General features: G+C 40.3%; 1 protein-coding gene across 1 annotated transcript; it reads left to right on the forward strand.

Moving 5' to 3' along the window:
• The first annotated feature begins 8,516 nt into the window (after positions 1 to 8,516).
• Positions 8,517 to 17,761, forward strand: LOC139389645 (alpha-1A adrenergic receptor-like). The gene is made up of 2 exons (XM_071136509.1): positions 8,517 to 9,605; positions 15,825 to 17,761. Exons 1-2 carry the CDS (start codon positions 8,702 to 8,704, stop codon positions 16,334 to 16,336), a joined length of 1,416 nt encoding a protein of 471 aa, XP_070992610.1. The 5' UTR covers positions 8,517 to 8,701; the 3' UTR covers positions 16,337 to 17,761.
• Positions 17,762 to 21,557: the final 3,796 nt, after the last annotated feature.

Raw genomic sequence — 21,557 nt, forward strand, 5'->3', positions numbered from 1 at the left:
GGGGGAGAAAGGATTCTTTGCTATGATACAGTATCACCCTAAAGGCTTGTGTTGGTGTTGAATCTTTATGAGCTTGAAAACAAACAAGCTATGGACAGTTTACAATGGATGGTAGAGAGAGAGGGGGGGGGGGGGACTAGGAGTAAAGCTAGCATATCGATGAAGGTAATGAGCCTCAGATGAATTGTTGAAGCCGAAGATGGTCAGATGGTCTTTTCAGGGACATCTATCCCTGGTAAAGTAATTTATCTTCAGGGCCCTAACTACAGTCATCTCTCACTGTAGGGCTCAGATATCGTACAGTTCCCAGCACCCCATAAATATCTTACATCTGGAACCATTTGAGATAAGATTTCAACCGCATGGCAGTTTATACTATTTGAGGATTTATCCATGTGTGTCAATGTCTTGTTGCTTATTGTGTGTGTTTAAGTCTTTGTGTTTGTTTGAGGCCCATGGGGGATATGAGACTAATCTATTTAATCCACAACACATAAACACATGTTTTGTTCTACAGCTCTTCTAAACTCTTTGACCCGCAGACATCTTTTTTAGCATTAAAAACACAGTGGGGGGCGGGGGGGTGCCTTAGGCATTTTTCAGAACTTTGGGTCTTCTTTATGGACCCTCCACCGCAATCATTTTGAGTTTAATGTAACATAACTGTAAACCAATTCATTCAAGAATAAACAATATACAGCGTCTCCAAACCAGTTTCATTCGATTCCTTAGTTCGACCATGCTATAATGAATCATCATTTTCTGGAAGCCATGAAATATGGCTATGCCATCGCTGAGAAATCGCTGGGAAAATCTAAAGTTTTGTATAAATATTGATGACGCATGGTATGCTGATTTGTAGAAGGAAGCTGAAATGTATAGGCTATAGTGGAGGCGGGGGGGGGGGGGGGGGGGGGGGGTGAAGGGGTGGTAGCAATGACTCATTTCGTAGTCATCGTTTCAAGGAGTAAATGCTCTTGAAGAGCAGCACTTAAATGGATCCAGGGCTTTCCATTAGGAGCGCACTTGGCTATCTGAATTAATATCCGATACCTCACCTCGGTCGAGAGAGCGTAGCATATCACAAAAGCCCGCAGTTATTAACACCCTGTCCTTTTTACACCTTACAATGCTCCTTTTTCATCTTTCTTTTTGCTTTTCCGTATACTTGACATTTGTTGCTGTTCAAACCATCCGGACAAGTGTCAAGAGTTAGGTGAGTAACGGTCCAGTGAAAATGTTTGATTGCTTTGGTCAATGGGATCGATTTTTTTTGAAGAAGTAACTAATTTATTGCAATCTATTTTTAGTGGATTGTCAACAGATATGTTATTAATGTTTTCATGTATTGCATAGGCTACTTTGATGTACCATATTGGAAAAATAGTCTAAGGAGAACGAAATGTAGACTAGTATTGGTTTAAAATTACATCCAAGTACATTGAAAACAGTTCAATTTATGAGAATCACAGTTATGGTCAAAAAGACGGAACATCTACTCGACTTTTTCATTCTCTCATTATTCTTATTCTTTACAGAAAGAAAACGTTTCCTTCTAGCGTCTATAGACAAACTTTGTCATTTTCAATACTAGTCAATAACCTAACCAACGTTAGATATGTGGCGCTTTTGCAGAGCCTAGATTGTGTAGTTTAAATTTGTACAATTAAATAATTCTAAAACCTATAGCCTATGTGCTTGCTACAGTAGGCTATAACGATGTATGAAATAATATGTTTAATTGTTTGTTGCGTTGCACCTTGCATTAGCCTTGAAGAGCAAGCTGTAAGGAGAAACAGTCCATAGTTAGAACATGGCTTCCATGGCTTCTTTCTTTCTTTCTTTGCAGAGGAAATAGTATGTTGTTCTTATAAATTGTGAATTTGTATTTATTTTATGTATTTTTCCCACTGGGCCTACTGTATATTCATTGTCTTCCATCAGTTTTTCATGTAATAGAATTGAGCTGTGAGAGGTCACCACAGAGTCCATTAATGTATGAAAAAACAAAGTGTGATTACTGAGCATTATACAATGGGTGTGTCTAATGCTGATTGGCTAAAACCGCATTCCAGCTGGTGTATATTCTACAAATGACCACCTGCTAAATCTATGATGTTAAAATTCCTATTTACTCTGTTCCATTTGACTGCGAAATCCACTGTCTCATTAGCCCAGCCAGGCAATTTATATCTCCACTACAAAGAACATCTAGCCATTATCTCATCTTTTAGACAAAAATGTTGTTTTCAACAGCGGAGATTAGTATAAACATTGCTGTCTGTCTCTCCGACATTTGCAACATTGCTTCAATATTCATATTCGATCTACAGCTGTCGCATAGTAATGAACTTGTCACGAATCGGGATTACACAGACAGGCAGGCAGCTTTTGTCAGCCAGTCGAAATCATGAATAAGCATAATTTTATGGATATATACAAAGAAAATGAAACAAAGTGCAGCTAGTTTGCAGTCTTTCCAGCTTCAGTTTCAAGGAATTGTGTTTGCTGTGTTGTTGTCTATTTCCTATGAACAATAGTGTCCTGACGAGGATCACATTTTCTATACCAGGTGAAATCGCGCCTCATTAGCTTATCGTTATTGATGTATCCAAATAAATTCCACTAGAAAACAGCTTAAACAAATGCAAAGGCAGCTACTTTGTTTTTATTCTGGCTGCACTGTTTGACGTGACAAAGTTAGCCGTAGTTGGCTAGCTAGCAAGCAAGGGATAAGTATGGCAATAGAACATTTAGATCAAATAACTGGGTCGTGTCCATATATACAGAACAAAAACGACTGGATCGTGTCTCTTACAACTGAACCGATAGAAAGAACGACCAGCCAGCTTGGGTAGCAACCCTCGATTTGTGTCAGGACTATATCTTGTGGGAGGATGAAATAGTATGAATAAATTAATCAAAATAAGGTTTGTAATGAAAATATGTAAATCATTATTTGAATATGTTGGTAACTCGTTGTATAAAAGTGATAATGCCCTCGAAGCCAGTGTTCGGAGGATATATTGGCACGGTTTGCCGACCTCCGACTTCGTCTCGGCCTAACAACACCCGTGCCAATATATACTCCAAACAACGGCTTCTCTGGCATTATGACTTGACTAGAGCTAATGGTCGGAGACAGTGAATACCACCATACTACTGCAATAATGTGATAATTGTTCATTAAAGCGTACCAGTAATTGTGATGTAATCATGAACAGAATGGATGTTGCTTTAGGGGCAGTCATGTCTGCCGTTATGTGGACACACTGTCTCAGGCATAATGTAATGCTTTTACCATCCCTAATTTGAACAAATCCTAACAGGCACCATTTAGAGGGGGTTGGCTGTCTGTGCAGCTTGCTAGACACAAACAATCCTTGTTTTCTTGATTTGAGTATAATGTCTTTGCGGTTTGGGTTTGTGGTAATTTATTGAGGCATTTCATGTTACCTGTGCACCTGAGTCTGGTATGCACCTAATTTCTAACATCCAGATGTTGCTTACAAGGCACTATGCTGAGGGAAACTCATTAAGTAATGCTTTCATGTGTGACAATGATGCAAATGTCATTGTTGTTTATTCGTAAGTTTGCCATGGGCAGTTTTTTATTTGTCCCACGCGCTTCAGTGGCTAAAATCAGACACTGTCTTAGCACCCTATATTGCCCTTAAATCAAATGAGCACTCTCTCATCCTGCTAGTACACTACCCAAGTAAGTATCTGTGCATTAGAGACATTTCTAACGCCTAGAAAACTCTGATTCAAACTCCCATTCACCAGCTATGCAAACATTATAATGTCAAAATACGTTTGTTGATCACTAAAATTAACATGGAGTTTTGCTGAGAAATTATCTTCATTTACTCCTGTCACGGTTGGTATGTGCTTCCAAAAAAGGTCTAAATAAAAATGAAATAAAAAATGTACAAGCAAAATGACTATTCGGCACCTCCAATTTATTGAGCTGTTGTAGACTTCCGACCTGTGAGGGGCAGTAATGAGTGATTGGAGGTGCAGAATATGATTTTTTGGGGGTTGCTTGTACATTTTTATTTAGACCTTTTTTGGAACAACAAACGTATTTAGACATTAGAACGCTTTCAGAGCTGGTGAATGGGAGTTTGAATCTGAGCTTTCGGGGCGTTAGAGAGGTCTAGAGATACTGGTTCAGCACCTATATTGCCCTTAAAGCAAATGAGCACTCTCGCCCTGCTAGGACACAAGCCAAGTGCTGTTGTGTGTTATAACCCACACCATGAGTAATATCATTGCACCATCCCAGTGTTCTCTCCAGCAGCACACCACACGCAGGAACTAGTTGGAGGTGTGAATGTAAGTGGCATCTGGCTGTACACAGGAGTTCACCAGGCTGCTTCAGCAGCTGCTCAGCCAGTGTGGAGCAGGACTCTGTAGGGCACAGAGGAAAGGTCACGCTGCGGTAATAATAATATGACGGAGGAGAGAGGGGAGGAGGACAGTAAGGGACTAAGTCATGTTTTAATTTAGACCCATCACTAACGGTCCACTTTCACCTATTCTGTATGGTAATGGATGGTGTGCATACAAAGTACAAGAGAATTGGTTAGAATACATAAACCTTGACACTGATGGATTTATAGTCTAAGAGCTGCACTCAGATGAACTTCTAATGTCATCATCTAAGTCAAAGCTGCTTATCATAACCCAATATAAACCAAACTAGGGCTGTGTCCATCCACTTTTAGTATTCTACTGTGTTGTCAGGCATTCGATCAAATCTACAGTATATTCCATATATGACGTCCATGTACCAAATGCCATTGAGCAGCAGAGACAAGGCTGATGAGATTAATTTTACATCAGTCAGACAGTGGGTGTTTTCTGTGGGACATTGTGAAAAATACATGTAGCTATGTCCTCTATTATGAAAGTTTACTCTTTGAAGGCGAAGGAGAGACAGCTCGAAAGATTGTTGCATCACCACCATACAACAAAGTCAAGATGAATTACAGTGCCTTCAGAAATGATTCACACCACTTGACTTTTTCCAAATTTTGTTGTGTTACAATTTGGGATTACAATTTATTTAATTGTCATTTTCTTCTCAATGAGCTACACAAAATACTCTTAATGTCAAAGTGGAAGAAAAATTTGAACATATTTTTTTTAATTATGGAAAATAAAACACTAATGTACCTTGATTAGATAAGTATTCACCCTCCTGAGTAAATACGTGTTAGAATCACCTTTGGCAGCTATTTCAGCTGTGAGTCTTTCTGGGTAAGTCTCTAAGAGCTTTGCACACCTGGATTGTACAATATTTGCCCATTATTCTTAAATATATTATTCAAGCTCTGTCAAGTTGGTTGTTAATCATTGCTAGACAGCCATTTTCAAGTCTTGCCATAGATCTTCAAGCCGATTTAAATCAAAACTGTAACTAGGCTACTCAGGAACATTCAATGTCATCTTGGTAAGCAACACAAGTGTATATTTGGCCTTGTGTTTTAGGTAATTGTCCTGCTGAAGGGTGAATTTGTCTTACAGTGTCTTTTGGAAAGCAGACAGAACCAATAATATGATGGAGGAGAGAGGAAAGGAGGACAGTAGGGAACTAAGTCATGTTTTAATTTAGACCCATTACTACCCGTGTGTGTTTTTTTCCACCCATTGATTCCACTTTCACCTATTCTGTATGGTAATGGATGGTGTGCATACAAAGTACAAGAGACTTGGTTAGAATACATAAACCTTGACACTGATGGATTTATAGTCTAAGAGCTGCACTCAGATGAACTTCTAATATCACCATCTAAGTCGAAGCTGCTTATCATAACCCAATATAAACCAAACTAGGGCTGTTTCTATCTACTTTTAGTATTCTAATGTGTTGTCAAGCATTCGATCAAATCTAAATTCCATAGATGACGTCCATGTACCAAATGCCATTGAGCAGTAGTGACAAAGCTGATTAGATACATTTAACATCAGTCAGACAGTTGTTTTTTATGTGGAAGATCTTGAAAAATAGAGCACACATAGCTATGTCCTCTATTATGAAAGTTTACTCTTTGAAAGCGAAGGAGAGAAAGCCAGCTGTGAGTCTTTCTGGGTAAGTCTCTAAGAGCTTTGCACACCTGGATTGTACAATATTTGCCCATTATTCTTTTTTCAACTTATCAAGCGCTTTCAAGTGGGTTTTTGATCATTGCTAGACAGCCATTTTCAGGTCTTGCCGTAGATTTTCAAGACGATTTAAGTCTAAACTGTAACTAGGCCACTCAGGAACATTCAATGTCGTCTTGGTAAGCAACTCCAGTGTATATTTGGCCTTGTGTTTTAGGTTAATGTTCTGCGGAAAGGTTAATTTGTCTTCCAGTGCCTGTTGGAAATCAGACTGGAAAACAAGGTTTTTCTCTAGGATTTTGCCTGTGCTTAGATCGGTTCCGTTTATTTTTAAAAAACTTGTAAAAATGAATCACAGGTCCTTTGTCGATGACAAGCATACCCATAACATAATGCAGCCACCACCATGCTTGTAAATATGAATAGTGGTAACCAATGATGTGTTGTGTTGGATTTTCCCCAAGCATAACGCTTTGTATTCAGGACAAAAAGTTAATTTCTTTGCCACATTTTCTGCAGTATTACTTTAGTGCCTTATTGCAAACAGGATGCATGTTTTGGAATATTTTTTATTCTGTACATGCTTCCTTCTTTTCACTCTGTCATTAATGTTAGCATTGTGGAGTAACTACAATGTTGTTGATCCATCCTCAGTTAACTCCTATCGCAGCCATTAAACTCGCTATTGGCCTCATGGTGAAATTTCTGAGCAGTTTCCTTCCTCTCTGGCAACTGAGTTAGGAAGGGCACCTGTATCTTTGTAGTGACTGGGTGTATTGATACATCATCCAAAGTGTAATTAATAACTTCACCCTGCTCAAAGGGATATTCAATGTCTGCTTTTTATTACCCATCTACCAATGGGTGCCCTTCTTTGCGAACCATTGGAAAACCTCCCTGGTTTTTGTGGTTCAATCTGTGCTTGAAATTGTATGTGTAGGGTACAGAGATGAGGGTAGTCATTTGAAAATCATGTTAAACCCTATTATTGCACACAGAGTGAGTCCATGCAACTTATCATATGACTTGTTAAGCAAATGTTTAGCTTATTTAGGTTTGTCATAACAAAAGGGTTGAATAATTATTGACTCAAGACATTTCAGCTTTTCATTTTGAATTCATTTGTAAACAATTCTAAAAACATAATTCGACTTTGACGTTATGAAGTAATGTGTGTAGATGGGTGACACAAAACCTAAATTTAATATATTTAAAATTCAGGCTCCAACACAACAACAAAATGTGGAAACAATTCTAGGGGTGTGAATACTTTCTGAAGGCAATGTATACAGTACATGAAAGGATATGGCACACTGCATGTCTTAAGACAGATGAATACATTTTTACGTCATAAAAGTCAGCAATCAAATCCAATTTTATATGGAGGCTTTCCTTCTATTCCATTCTTAGGCTACACAGATAAATTGAGAAAAAGGGACAGATTTGCTCAACATTTGCAGCAGGTGCAAAGTCTGCACCTGCTTTTCTTTCAAAAAGGAAATGAATTCAGGACGAGAAAAGGGATTGTATCTCCCATACAATGGGACTGGATAGGGGCCAGATAGGTAATTTTAAGCAGCTAATGATATTGAAACACGTGGCTGAATACAAATTGTGGCAGTCTGAAAATGTTTTAAAAGATGTAGCGACTTGTCTTACTGAGGTTTGATTTTGCATGAGATCTGTTGTGGTGGTTGGATGTCATACCAGCTTATACTTAGTCTTACTCAGACCAAAGCATCAATGTGGCTGTATCTCTTTTTTTTCAGGGAGAGTCATGCCACAGATGCACAGTGACTATTCAACTCATCCACATCCAAGCTGAGGCTGTTCCCACTTTCAGGAGGCTTGGCCAGACTTGCCCTGGGACTGACCTGTCACCTGTAATAACCCTCCTACCTCCTGACTCCTACTCTGGCTAGCGGTCTGGTGTGGAGCTCAGGCTCAGTGAGAATACCTTTCAGTATTCTCTTCCAGTTGGATTGAGCCAAACTAAAACCAAACTACTCAGATTGCAGATTGTATATGATTCACTGTCCTCTTCCCACTATTCTAAATTTTTGATATGACACAGACTTGCCCTTGTACACTTTGAAGTAGGTATTGGGAAGATCAGAGAGATCGACCTCAGAGCTATGCCTATGATCATGATCCTCAGTAACCAAATACGACTCTGACAGGTCAGACTATCAGAGTCAACTCCACACTCCATCAAAGATCTTTTGTGGTCTCCAACTGTATTTTAACTTGTGGCTTAACATCAAGCACAATCTCAAAATGGATTATGATTTCTGTGTTAAATAGCATTCCTCTGCATACACAATGTGTGTCTCGCTCAGTGTTTAAAACAAGAACATAGCTTACTATTTTTGATTCATCTTAATTGCTCATTAGATTGAGACATCATCAGTCAAATTATAATTTGACATGACAGTCTTAATGTGATCCTTATTTTAATTATTTTAATTTCTCAGGAAAGTGCTCTGATGTCCTTGTCTTCTCTCAGCAAACATAACTGTCTGCAGTCTGTTTATCAGTCTACTGTTACAGTACAGGGCAGCACAGTGTATCAATACTGTATAGAGAACAGATGGTTCCTATAGCAGACAACATGAACATGACCCCAGAGCCTCCGACACAGAACTGCTCCAACTGCAGCCAGGCATTTGTCCCAGAGCTCAATGTGATCAAGGCTGTGGTGCTGGGACTGATACTTGGGACCTTCATCATATTTGGGGTTTTTGGGAACATCCTGGTTATCTTGTCGGTGGTCTGTCATCGACACCTACGCACAGTCACACACTACTTCATTGTCAACTTAGCGGTGGCAGACCTCCTGCTGAGCTCCATCGTGCTGCCCTTCTCTGCCACTTTTGAGATCTTAGGGTACTGGGTGTTCGGACGTCCATTCTGCAACGTGTGGGCAGCGGTGGATGTGCTGTGCTGCACAGCCTCCATCATGAGCCTATGTGTGATCTCAGTGGACCGCTACATTGGGGTCAGCTACCCGCTGCGCTACCCAGCCATCGTGACAGAGCGCAGGGCACTGCTAGCTCTGGTGGGCCTGTGGGCTCTGTCTGTCACAATCTCCATCGGCCCTCTGTTTGGCTGGAAGGAGCCGGCGCCTGAGGATGAGTCTATCTGTAAAATAACAGAGGAGCCTGCCTATGCCATCTTCTCTGCTGTGGGCTCCTTCTACCTCCCGCTGGCCATCATACTGTCTATGTACTGCAGGGTGTATGTGGTGGCCCGCCAGGAGAGCCGGGGCCTGAGGGAGGGGCACAAAACAGACAAGTCAGACTCAGAGAGCATCACGCTGAGGATCCACCGCGGCAACACGGCTGTGTCTGAGGACGAGGCTCTGCGCAGCCACACACACTTCGCCCTGCGCCTCCTCAAGTTCTCCCGAGAAAAGAAGGCCGCCAAGACCCTGGGCATTGTGGTTGGCTGCTTCGTGCTCTGCTGGCTGCCTTTCTTCCTGGTTCTGCCCATAGGTGAGTGTTACCCATTGTACCTAGGCTCTGTACCTTGTGGACCGTGCTCCACAGCTGCTGTGTCATGCTGTTAATGCCACCTCCTTTTGTATCTACACTTGGCAAAATAATTTATGAGGGTTTATAATTAAATTGCATTGCAGAGATGGATGTAGGAGGGAGTGTGGGATGACTCCCAAAATAGATGTTCACAACAGTCTCATGCAAGCCTTTCTTATGTCATACGGTATCAACCATAGAAATAGAACAAGTTTATTTATGTGTGTAATAAATCAGTTATTTTAGGTTATGTGAGGTTGTTGGATGATGTAAAATGTAGTCTATTGTCGCATCAATCTATAATGGGCTGCATCTGCAAAGATTTACTTTCATTGATGACACTAATTAAAACTGGTTTACAAATAGAAACCATCTGAAGTAACGCAAATGTATGATTAAAAAGAGTACACTAATCAAAGTATTTGTTTGAGCTGTGCAAAATGTCAATCTTCTCTTCACCCTTATGTTATTTTACTTGTCATACATGACTGCTTTTGTCTAACTTAACTACCAGACATTTTTTTAGTAGTATATGCAGTTGAAGTCAGAAGTTTACATACACTTAGGTTGGAGTCATTAAAACTCGTTTTGCCACAAATTTCTTGTTAACGAACTATAGTGTTGGGAAGTTGGTTAGGACATCTACTTTGTGCATGACACAAGTAATTTTTCCAACAATTGTTTACAGACAGATTATTTCACTTATAATTCACTGTAACACAATTCCAGTGGGTCAGAACTTTACATACACTAAATTGACTGTGCCTTTAAACAGTTTGGAAAATTCCAGAAAACGATGTCATGGCTTCAGAAGCTTCTAGAATCTACATAATTTGAATCAATTTGAGGTGTACCTGTGGATGTATTTCAAGGCCTACCTTCAAACTCAGTGCCTCTTTGCTTGACATCATGGGAAAATCAAAAGAAATCAGCCAAGATCTCAGAAAAAAATTGTAGACCTCCACAAGTCTGATTCATCCTTGGTAGCAATTTCCAAATGCGTGAAGGTACCACGTTCATCTGTACAAAAATAGTACGCAAGTATAAACAACATGGGATGATGCAGCCGTCATACCACTCAAGAAAGAGACGCGTTCTGTCTCCTAGAGATGAACGTACTTTGGTGTGAAAAGTGCAAATCAATCCCAGAACAGCAGCAAAGGACCTTGTGAAGATGCTGGAGAAAACAGCTACAAATGTATCTATATCCACAGTAAAACGAGTCCTATAACGACATAACCTGAAAGGCTGCTCAGCATGGAAGAAGCCACTGCTCCAAAACCGCCATAAAAAAGTCAGACTACGCTTTGCAACTGCACATGGGGACAAAGATCGTACTTTTTGGAGAAATGTCCTCTGGTCTGATGAAATAAAAATAGAACTATTTGGCCATAATGACCATTATGTTTGGAGGAAAGCCGAAGAACACCATCCCAACTGTGAAGCACAAGGAGTGGCAGCATCATGTTGTGGGAATGCTTTGCTGCAGGAGGGACTGGAGCACTTCACAAAATAGATGGCATCATGAGGGAGGAAAATTAGGTGGATATATTGAAGCAACATCTCAAGACATCAGTCAGGAAATTAAAGCTTGGTTGCAAATGGGTCTTCCAAATGGACAATGACCCCAAGCATACTTCCAAAGTTGTGGCAAAATGGCTTAAGGACAAAGTCAAGGTGTATTGGAGTGGCCATGACAAAGCCCTGAGCTCAATCCCATAGAAAATTTGTGGGCAGAACTGAAAAAGCGTGTGAGAGCAATGAGGCCGACACAAGCTCTGTCAGGAGGAATGGGCCAAAATTCACCCAATTTATTGTGGGAAGCTTGTTGAAGGCTACCCAAAACATTTGGCCCAGGTTAAACAATTTAAAGGCAATGCTACCAAATACTAATTGAGTGTATGAACTTCTGACCCACTGGGAATGTGATGAAATAAATAAATGCTGAAATAAATAATTCTCTCTACTATTATTCTGACATTTCACATTCTTAAAATAAAGTGGTGATCTTAACTGACCTAAGACAGGGAATTGTTACTGGGATTAAATGTCAGGAATTGTGAAAAACGGAGTTTAAATGAATTTGCCTAAATTGTATGTAAACGTCCGACCCCAACTGTACATACACTTACCATAATGTGGTATTTCATGTGGAAATAATGAAATAAAAAAGTAATTTCAGTAGCTTTTATTTCAGAGGACACAATGCCCAATAACAAGTATAATTGCCATAAACATTTACTGATGTTATCACAATCTTTGAATAGAGTCAGTATTATTTTAAAAGAAAACTGATTGATGAACATTTCAGATTAGGCCCATTATCCTCATCATTTCATTTGATTAAATTATTGTGTTCACTATTGTGTAGAAAATATAGAGAGGATGTTCACACGCACACGCACACGCACACACGCACGCACGCACACACACACGCACACGCACACACGCACGCACGCACACATGCACACACACGCACACGCACGCACACACACACACATTAGAAAGTGATAGAGATAGAGAGCTACAGAGAAAGATAGAGTACGTTTGGAACTTCCATTCATTCATTTCCAAGACACCATTGTCGATCTTTGTTATCCAACCATAGCCGTAAGTGCTTGTGAAATGTTGGTGTTAATTGAATGGTTTTTCGGAAGGCCACTGAGGAGTTACTGCAATTTGGGCCAGGTGTCTCAGTGATGCAGTGCAGGCAACAAAGGTAAAAGCTGTGACCGGGTCTGGTACTAGGCTAGCCAGACACTGGGTCATCATAGGATTGTTCAGACAACAGAGATACTCTCAGCATGGGTGCGTGGTCACTTTCAGTCAGCCTCTGTCCCAGTCATCTTCTCAGTGTGATCAAAGAGCTGCTGTGGTTGAAAGAAAGCGGCTTTCCAGTTTGGCTGGTCTGTGAATAAGGCAACCTCACAGAGAGTTACACATAAGAAACTGTATTTGAAGAGTTGAACGCTATATCCACACATTTTTCACATTTGTATTTTTTCACCAGAAATGATTGCTTATGGGTACCTTCATGTGTGTGTAAAATATTACTGTTGTCAGATATTTTATTCATAGATTTGAGAGAGTATGAAAATGTTTTTTTTTGCTAAACGCTATATATTCATTGTTTAGCTGGAATGGAATGTTCGTGTCCTGTGTATTTAACTGTGATATGTACTTGTCTTTCCTTGCTATCTTAAGATGAATGGACTTACTGTAAGTCTCTCTGGATAAGAGCATCTGATAAATTACTAAAATGTCAAATGTAAATGTTTTACATACAGATCTCATATTACTGTCTTTAATTATATATATTTTAAAATTTGATATTGATGTCGCAAATATATCATTTGTACATTTCTTGACTAAAGATGTAGTTATTTGTTCCATGTGACTGTGTAAAACCTAGCAGTACTACTTATTTCTCTGAGAGTGAGGTTTGTCTTTCTGAAATTAAACCATGACATGACAGATTTTAAACTACTACATATCTGTCAATGAACAACCCCATGCCATGATTAGATAGTGGAAAAAAAACACATTCATCTCATTCATAATGTCTTTAAACAATACAAGCAAATTTACCAACATTTCTGAAAATTGGTATGGCGTTTTGGAATTAAACTAATCATTTCCAGAGGACATAGGTGGTTCTGTACAAAGATAATGAATATACTATACATAATGAACATAACATGACAATGACTGTTTAACACGTAGTAGCATCAACTACTATTAATGACTGGCATTAGTAACAACCAACAGTAAATGCACACAAGTTTCAATAACAACATCACTCACGTCTGTCCACGCACTCCACTTGGAGAAAGACTGATGAGGCTCTGACCTGAGCAGGCAAAATGACTGTCTGCTGTCCTGCCCCCTAGCAACCTCCCTAGCAACCTATAGGTGGCCTGGTAGCTGAGGTAACTCGGAGTTTGGGGAGCCAGTTTATGATCCCCTAGTCTCTCTGGCAACATCGGGGAATGGGTGGAGTGAGCTGCATGAAGTTAGGAGTGCTGAGCACATGCTGCCGGAAACTTTCTTTTGTGTCATATTTCACACACACTTTTCAGACAACCATTCTCTCTCGGCATCTATTTCTCTCTCTCTCTCTCTCTCTCTTTCTCTCTCTCTCTCTCTCTCTCTCTCTCTCTCTCTCTCTCTCTCTCTCTCTCTCTCTCTCTCTCTCTCTCTCTCTCTCTCTCTCTCTCTCTCTTTCTCTCTCTCTCTCTCTCTCTCTCTCTCTCTGCATCTATTTCTCTCTCTCTCTCTCTTTCTCTCTCTCTTTCTCTCTCTCTCTCTCTCTCTCTCTCTCTGCATCTATTTCTCTCTCTCTCTGCATCTATTTCTCTCTCTCTCTCTTTCTCTCTCTCTCTCTTCTTTCTCTCTCTTTCTCTCTCTCTCTCTCTCTCTCTCTCTCTCTCTCTCTCGGCATCTATTTCTCTCTCTCTCTCTCTCTCTCTCTCTTTCTCTCTCTCTTTCTCTCTCTCTCTCTCTCTCTCTCTCTCTCTCTCTCTCTGCATCTATTTCTCTCTCTCTCTCTTTCTCTCTCTCTCTCAATTAAATTAAATTAAATTAAATCAAGGGCTTTATTGGCATGGGAAACATGGGTTAACATTGCCAAAGCAAGTGAGGTAGACAACATACAAAGTGAATATATAAAGTGAAAAACAACAAAAATTAACAGTAAACATTACACATACAGAGGTTTCAAAACAGTACAGTCTCTCTCTCTCTCTCTCTCTCTCTCTCTCTCTTGAACATAGATTCATTTTCATCAATGTGATCACAGCAGGAAGGAAAGATAAAGTCTGCTTGTTAGCTTAATCATTTCAGTATAGGATGAATGTGGGAAGAAAATACAAATCCAATCAAATTTAAGATCAAGTCAACTCCTTCCTAACTCCTCAGGGTTCCGATTTATTATACACTCTCATGCTCAGAAATAAAGTAACTGCAATAGAGAGCTAGGGTGGTGATTCTACTCCCTTACCATGTCTGGACAACATGTCACAATGTTATGTATTATTATCCTGTTAAATCACAGAACCGTTTTCAAGTTAAGATTGATTGTGTTCAGCTGGGGATGGTTATTCTTGTTTGCTTTGGTTTATTGGGGCAGGCTTTATTTCTTCTTTAAGAGGGACATTTACCCTTGTGGGGATTTGAGTGGGTCAAAAGGGTTAAAGAGGGCTATCACTGTCTTGGCAGTGTGTTTATTTTGAGACTGGTTTGTTCCAGTAGCTATTTAAAAGGCATGACCAAGAGCTACGCAACTGTTTACTCACACGTTCACAAGGTGGTATCTTGTCTGCTGGTGCTGTGGTCGTTAGTCGGTAGTTGCACTTGTGCCTACCATGCATCTTTGGTATTGTTATCTTAAATCGTTATTGACATTATGAATTATATTTGGGGGTGTTGGTAGTGAGCTACAGTATTAGAGCAGTAGTGTGCTTCTTTGTCTTCCTGGATGTATGGCAACGTCTCACTTGGGAAGTGAGCACATTTATTGGTCATCCATTATTTATTTCTCACTCTATCTTGTTTTCCATCGCTATAAATCACTGTATACCCTCTGTTTGGTGCAGTAGAGGGAGAGAATGAAACCAAATTATTTGTTTAGCTTGTTTAACATGCTTTGCATCACTGTCTTTATTGTGCTTCTCCATTAAAGAATTTCACAAGACAGCTCACCCAGCCTACCTTTGAAGATAGACGCTCAAATTCAAGGCCATCCAAGACACTAGCCATTTAATTATTTTAATGTGTCGAGCATTGGCTGTGAAATGTCCTTCATGTAATGTGCATGTTAAACCATTTAATCTACTTCACTATTAAGTGTGCAGTTCACACTCTATCACACTTTCTCCCATGAGCCCCTGTAATCAGAAGCAGTAGGATTTATGAAGGCAATTTTAAATCAACTGATACCTTGACGTCAATACCTTGATGTTAATCAGTTTTCTTCCCTTTGTATGTGTGGCATGTGTGTCCGTGTCTAATTCTCTCTCTCTCTGTGTGTGTGTGTGTGTGTGTGTGTGTGTGTGTGTGTGTGTGTGTGTGTGTGTGTGTGTGTGTGTGTGTGTGTGTGTGTGTGTGTGTGTGTGTGTGTGTGTGTGTGTGTGTGTGTGTGTGTGTGTGTGTGTGTGTGCGTGTGTGTGTGGCCTATTATAGGTTCCATATTCCCGGCATACAGACCTTCGGACACAGTTTTCAAGATCACCTTCTGGCTGGGCTACTTCAACAGCTGCATCAACCCTATCATCTACCCCTGTTCCAACCAGGAGTTTAAGAAGGCCTTCCAGAGTATTCTGGGAGTGCGCTGTCTGAGAGCCCAGCCAAGAGCCACTCATCACCTAGGTCCTGGCCTCAGTCAAGCCCAGGTCCAGGGTCATTCTCTCACTCTGAGAGTAGATGGCAGAGGTGACCCCTCCCGTCTTAGCCCCTCCTCCTCCATAGCCCTGTCCCGCACACCCTCCTCTAGGGATGACAGAGAGTGGAAGATAGAGACAGGACAGGCTAAGGTGGCCCAACTGTGCAGTAGGAGTCTGCTGAAGACCTGCTGCTGCATCAGAGACGGGAGCCTCAACCAGGGGCCCAGCCATCCCCAGCCCCCTCCACACGGGACCCTGCCCACCATTAAGATCCACCAGCTGTCGTTCTGTGAAAATGGAGAGGCCGTATAACCAGAGATAATGATGGAGTAAATCATTTTGAATGTCTCTGGTATGAATACTGTAGTTCTTCTTCTCTTAAACAAAGCATGGTCTACCCTCAAGGTCCAGTGCTATTAAAGGAAACTAAAGTGAATAGTGAATACATTTCTAAGCCCAGTGGAGTTTACAACGATGGAACATTAATAATAGCTGGTGGAGATGGTCGATGAAATTCGGAAATATTTGGAATACTCTGACTGCAGATACACAATGGCAGTGTTTAAATTCATGACGGTTTGTTTTTACACACTAAACCAAGGTTTTACCTCGAGATGATGACACTCTTTAAAGGTCCAATGCAGCAGTTATAATCTACATATCAACTAATTTCTGGGTAACAATTAAGTACCTTGCAATGATTGTTTTAAATTAAAATGATCAAAAAGTAACATTACATTTACATTTTAGTCATTTAGCAGATGTTCTTAATCAGAGAGTCTTACACTAGTGAGAAACAAAAATAGCTTCTTGGCGAAGAGCAATTTCTCAAGCAAGAATTTTGCTAAGGCTGTCTGGTAGTGGTCTGAGTGGGAATGGGGAAATGGAAAATTAGCTGTTATTGGAACTCTCTTTCTTATTGGTCTATTAACTAATTTACCACCTGGTGATGCCACCAGGCAGGCCGCAACTCTATCCAGCTCTTACACTAAAAGGGCATCATCATAATTTCCACACTTCACAGTATTATTCCAACCTCATAGTGTGGAAATATATATAAAACACAGTAAAATCACGTTGTTGACTGTACTGGACCTTTAAGACAAGTGCACATTCTCTCAGGTGGTCTTTGCCACTCTTCACACTTTACCCTCCAGTTGATTTGAATGGTAAAGAAAAACCGTCAAAATTACTATTCCAATCTAATGCCAAAAGTGATAGTTCCTCAAGAGCAAAATATACCCCCCCCCCCTTTTAAATATACATGTTAGAAAACGTTTTACATGGGGATCTTACTGGGATATACACTAGCTATATCAATATATGTATTATTTATTCCAGATATTCCTGATAAGATATTGGGGTTTGTGAAGTTATTTCTTAAGAAGGACCAAATTGTGTGTTCCTTGAGTAATGTTTACAAGTTGTATACTTACAAAGAATATTACCAATGCATTCTAGGTCAAGTCTGTACATATGTAATTGGTGGTAACCTCACAAATTGTTCAAAATTGTGATCTTTCTCCCAGTGTCTTACCCTTTACCAAGCTCTTGTCCCGTTGTGAGAATAGTGTGTGACTGTGTGATACTGTGACATCACTCCCAGTCTCCCTGGGGAGTCAGAGGGCAGGCACAATGCCCATCACAAATGAATCACACCATACTGTCCACAGCAGGCTGGAACCCAAGAGGATACTGTCCTTCCATGTCACGTATTCCAATAAAAAGAGTATGAGATATTCTCAGTTTGGGAGTTGCAACATTACTTTGAGAATCCTTTTTTTGTGATTTCATGGACACACATGTTTCATAAACACGCATGAACAGTATTGCTTTGTACTCCAACATTCCCACGATACCACTTTCCAATCTCCACTGCCAGACAGAAGATTAACTTCCTCCTTTGGAATTCTGAGGGATCATTTCATGGGTTTTGACCTCATAACTGCTCCCAAGCCTCTAAATCCACCATAAACCAGTGAGAAATTTGCCTTCATACTGTAGCTCAGGCTTTCCAGTATCAGGGAACCATTTGCAAATTGCATCCATACAGTGGAGGCTCCTCAGAGGAGGAAGGGGAGGACCATCCTCAGTGAATTTCATAAAAATAGTGAAATTAAAAAGGTTATCCTTTTTAGATTAAACTATACTAAATATATTCACGTCACCAAATAATTTTATAAAACACACTGTTTTGCAATGAAGGTCTACAGTAGCCTCAACAGTACTCTGTAGGGTAGCACCACGGTGTAGCCGGAGGACAGCTAGTTTCCGTCCTCTTCAGGGTACACTGACTTCAATACAAAACCTAGGAGGCTCATGGTTCTCACCTCCTTCCATAGACTTACACAGTAATTATGACAACTTCTGGAGGATTTCCTCCAACCTATCAGAGTTCTTGCAGCAGGAACTGACATGTTGTCCACCCAATCTGTATCAAATAATTTTACAGGAGAATGTCATCCATCTGTGAACTGAAGCTAAAGCGCAGCTGGGTCATGCAGCAAGACTGATCCAAAACACACAATCATGAAAATGGCTAAAAAGCAGAAAATTTGAAGTTTTGGAATGGCCTAGTCAAAGTCCAGCCATAATCCCAATTGAGATGTTGTGTCAGTTCATGCTGCAAAACCCACAAATATTGCTGAGTTACCGCAGTTCTGTATGGAAGGATAGGACAAAATTCCTCCACAGCGACATGAGAGACTGATCAACAACTACAGGAAGCGTTTGGTTGGAGTCATTGCAGCTAAAGGTGGCACAACCAGTTATTGAGTGTAAGGGGGCAATAACTTTTTCACATAGGGGTATTGGGTGTTGCATAACTTTGTTTATGAAATAAAGGAAATAAGTATGCAATTGTTGTGTTATTTGTCCACTCAGGTTCCCTGTATCTAATAATAGGTTTTAGTTGAAGATCTGATAACATTCAGTATGACAAATATGCAAAAGTAGAGAAATTTAGACAGGGGGAAAACATATTTTTTACAGCACTGTATATATCATTGTAATTTTTTTCACTTTCACTTAGCTAGCAAATGCAGCTAGCTAGTTTAGACTACTCAAACACCCACCTCAAATGGAGAGGGATGGCTATCCAACACTGGAGAGGGATGGCTATCCAACGCTATGGCTGTCCAACACTGGAATGCTTTCAAGTCAAGGCAAACTTTTGGTTTCATAAATTTATTGTCAACAGGGCCCCTTGATGTAACTGCTAAACTGCTTGCTGACTGTACACTTTACTGCATGATTGTAGCGGATTTACTAATGCGTTAGTTCTAGTAGCTATGTTTACTAGCTATGATGTTAGCTAACATGGTGACAACGATGTAGGCTGTGTGTAGCGGTTATGATATGAAGGTTTGGCTTGGAAAGGTTTTTCTGCCTAGCTGATGTGTTGTGCACTGAAGTCCACAAGCGAAGGGAAAAGGTGAGAGGAGTAGAGTGCGTAGATGCAAGAAGGAATTCTACAATGTGTGGCTGCTATGAAAGTGAACTGTGTTTGCATGTGATCAGGGGTGTATTCATTCCACCAATTCTGTTGCAAAACGTTTCTTAAACAGAAGCAAAAGGAACAAAATGGGGATAAACCTACCTGAATTTGACTAATAGAAACCCTTGTTTGCAACTGTTGGACTAATGATTACACCCTAGATTAGCTAGATGCGGACAAGAGCGTGCAAGGCGGTATTGAATATGTCACTGTCTGTCACCTTGACGACTCCTCGACGACTTCTCGAACTGTGCACCTACGTTGTAAACTGTCATTCATAGGCTAGATTGTAGCAACCTCATGATGGGTATAGGGAAATTAGAGTATAATTTAGTAGCCTAAACCAATTGATGTTATATCGAGCTGGGTGAATGGAGTAGGAATGACAGCCATCCAATATGCTGTAATAGAAATAAGGCCACGCTCATAAGAAAAGATAATGTCCTCCCTCATCTTAAACATCACCAACCGCCACTTATACAAGCACACAAATAAAAGTGATTGCATGGATACCCACGTGAAAAAATACTACAGTTTAGTGTAGAATACTACAGTAAATACTATAGAACTGTAATAACTGTAATATACAGTACTGTAGAATACTATACTACACACTGTAGTATCCCGATCATGTGTAGTACTTACTATAGGACTTTGTAGTATACTGTAAAATACTAGAGTAAATAATAGAGTATACTACAGACCGCAGAACACTACAGTAAATATTACAGTGATGTCCGCAAAAACACTACAGTAATTACTAGTATATACCACAGTTTTTAATTTGCATATACCTTGCCCATTCCCCTCCCCCATATCCCAATTTGTGCCACCCATAAGTCAAAAACCTACATGCCAAGTATAGACCATATATTGTGTTCCCTTCAGGTTATAGAAAACAGCAGAAGCACTGAACTTTCCATTCCGACCTGCCTGCCTACCTACCTGATACAGAAAATTTGCTCCCTGAGTATTTTCTCAACCAGGTTTCCTCATGTGGGTATGCACTGACCACATTGTTGGCATAATAATAATAATAATCTCTACAGAGAGGGTTATCTGTAATTTACATCAAGGCAGAAGCATGGTAGTGAACAGGGTATGGAGCGCAGGCAGTATTGGTTGACTTTCCTGTGGTTATTTTCTCTTGGGTGTTACAATGTACTCCCTCTGTGCGTTTGGAATGTGAATGGCATTGCAACGACAATTGTCACTCCCGGCATGAAGATGAGTATCTCCAGCAAGTCCTGGCAGCCAAGTGGACAGGCTGACCTGAGGGGAGTGGCCAGAAATACTTATTGAGCCAGCAGACACTCTGTCCCCATTGACATTGGCTGGCATGAATGTGCCTCTCTCTCTGTGAGTCATACTGTCTCAGTGCTGACGTAATCTAGAGACTATTGGCTCATAACACAGAGGGTATTGATGATGAACTGACTGTCTCTCACTCTCTGGGCTGGAGAGAGGGATACAAAGAGTGATACAAAGAGAGATATAAAGAGAGATACAAAGAGACTAAGAGCCCAATTCAATCGAACCTGCATTATTAAAAGCACGCAATTTCTTTTTTCTGAATATAGAAAAGTTGTGGGTAAAAACCTACAACCAGTACTGAGTAGATACCCCTCCTATGCAGATGCTCCCAGTTTCCTGAATAAGAAGTGTGTGGGTGCGTGGGCTGTAGTTTCCAAAGAAAGATAAAATAGTCATGCAGGTAGCACACTAGTATCGTCAAAGAAATAATACAAAAAATAAGTACTGAGAAAGGTATTACACATTTTTAAGTCTCTCTTTGCTCTGCCCTCTGCTTCTGGTTTTCAATTATCTACCGTCTTTGAAATACAACCCTTCTAATGAATTCCACTAATAGAGCTTTGGCTGAAAAGGGATCAGACTGGAAAATAGAAGTTTCCATCCTCTGTTGCAATGACAAGTGAACCAGACCCTGCTGATTTTACTTTTGACTCAGCCCAATGTGACGTGCTTATGACATACGAAGGATAGACTTCCATAGAAATACTTCGATACGAAGTTCCC

Source organism: Oncorhynchus clarkii, chromosome 30 (assembly GCF_045791955.1).
Source record: "Oncorhynchus clarkii lewisi isolate Uvic-CL-2024 chromosome 30, UVic_Ocla_1.0, whole genome shotgun sequence".
Taxonomy (NCBI): domain Eukaryota; kingdom Metazoa; phylum Chordata; class Actinopteri; order Salmoniformes; family Salmonidae; genus Oncorhynchus; species Oncorhynchus clarkii.

Excerpts from the sequence above, each read along its gene's own strand:
- LOC139389645 (XM_071136509.1), top strand. The coding sequence starts at position 8,702 with ATGGTTCCTATAGCAGACAACATGAACATGACCCCAGAGCCTCCGACA. Across the intron at positions 9,606-15,824 it reads CTTCCTGGTTCTGCCCATAG|GTTCCATATTCCCGGCATAC; the intron begins GTGAGTGTTACC and ends GGCCTATTATAG.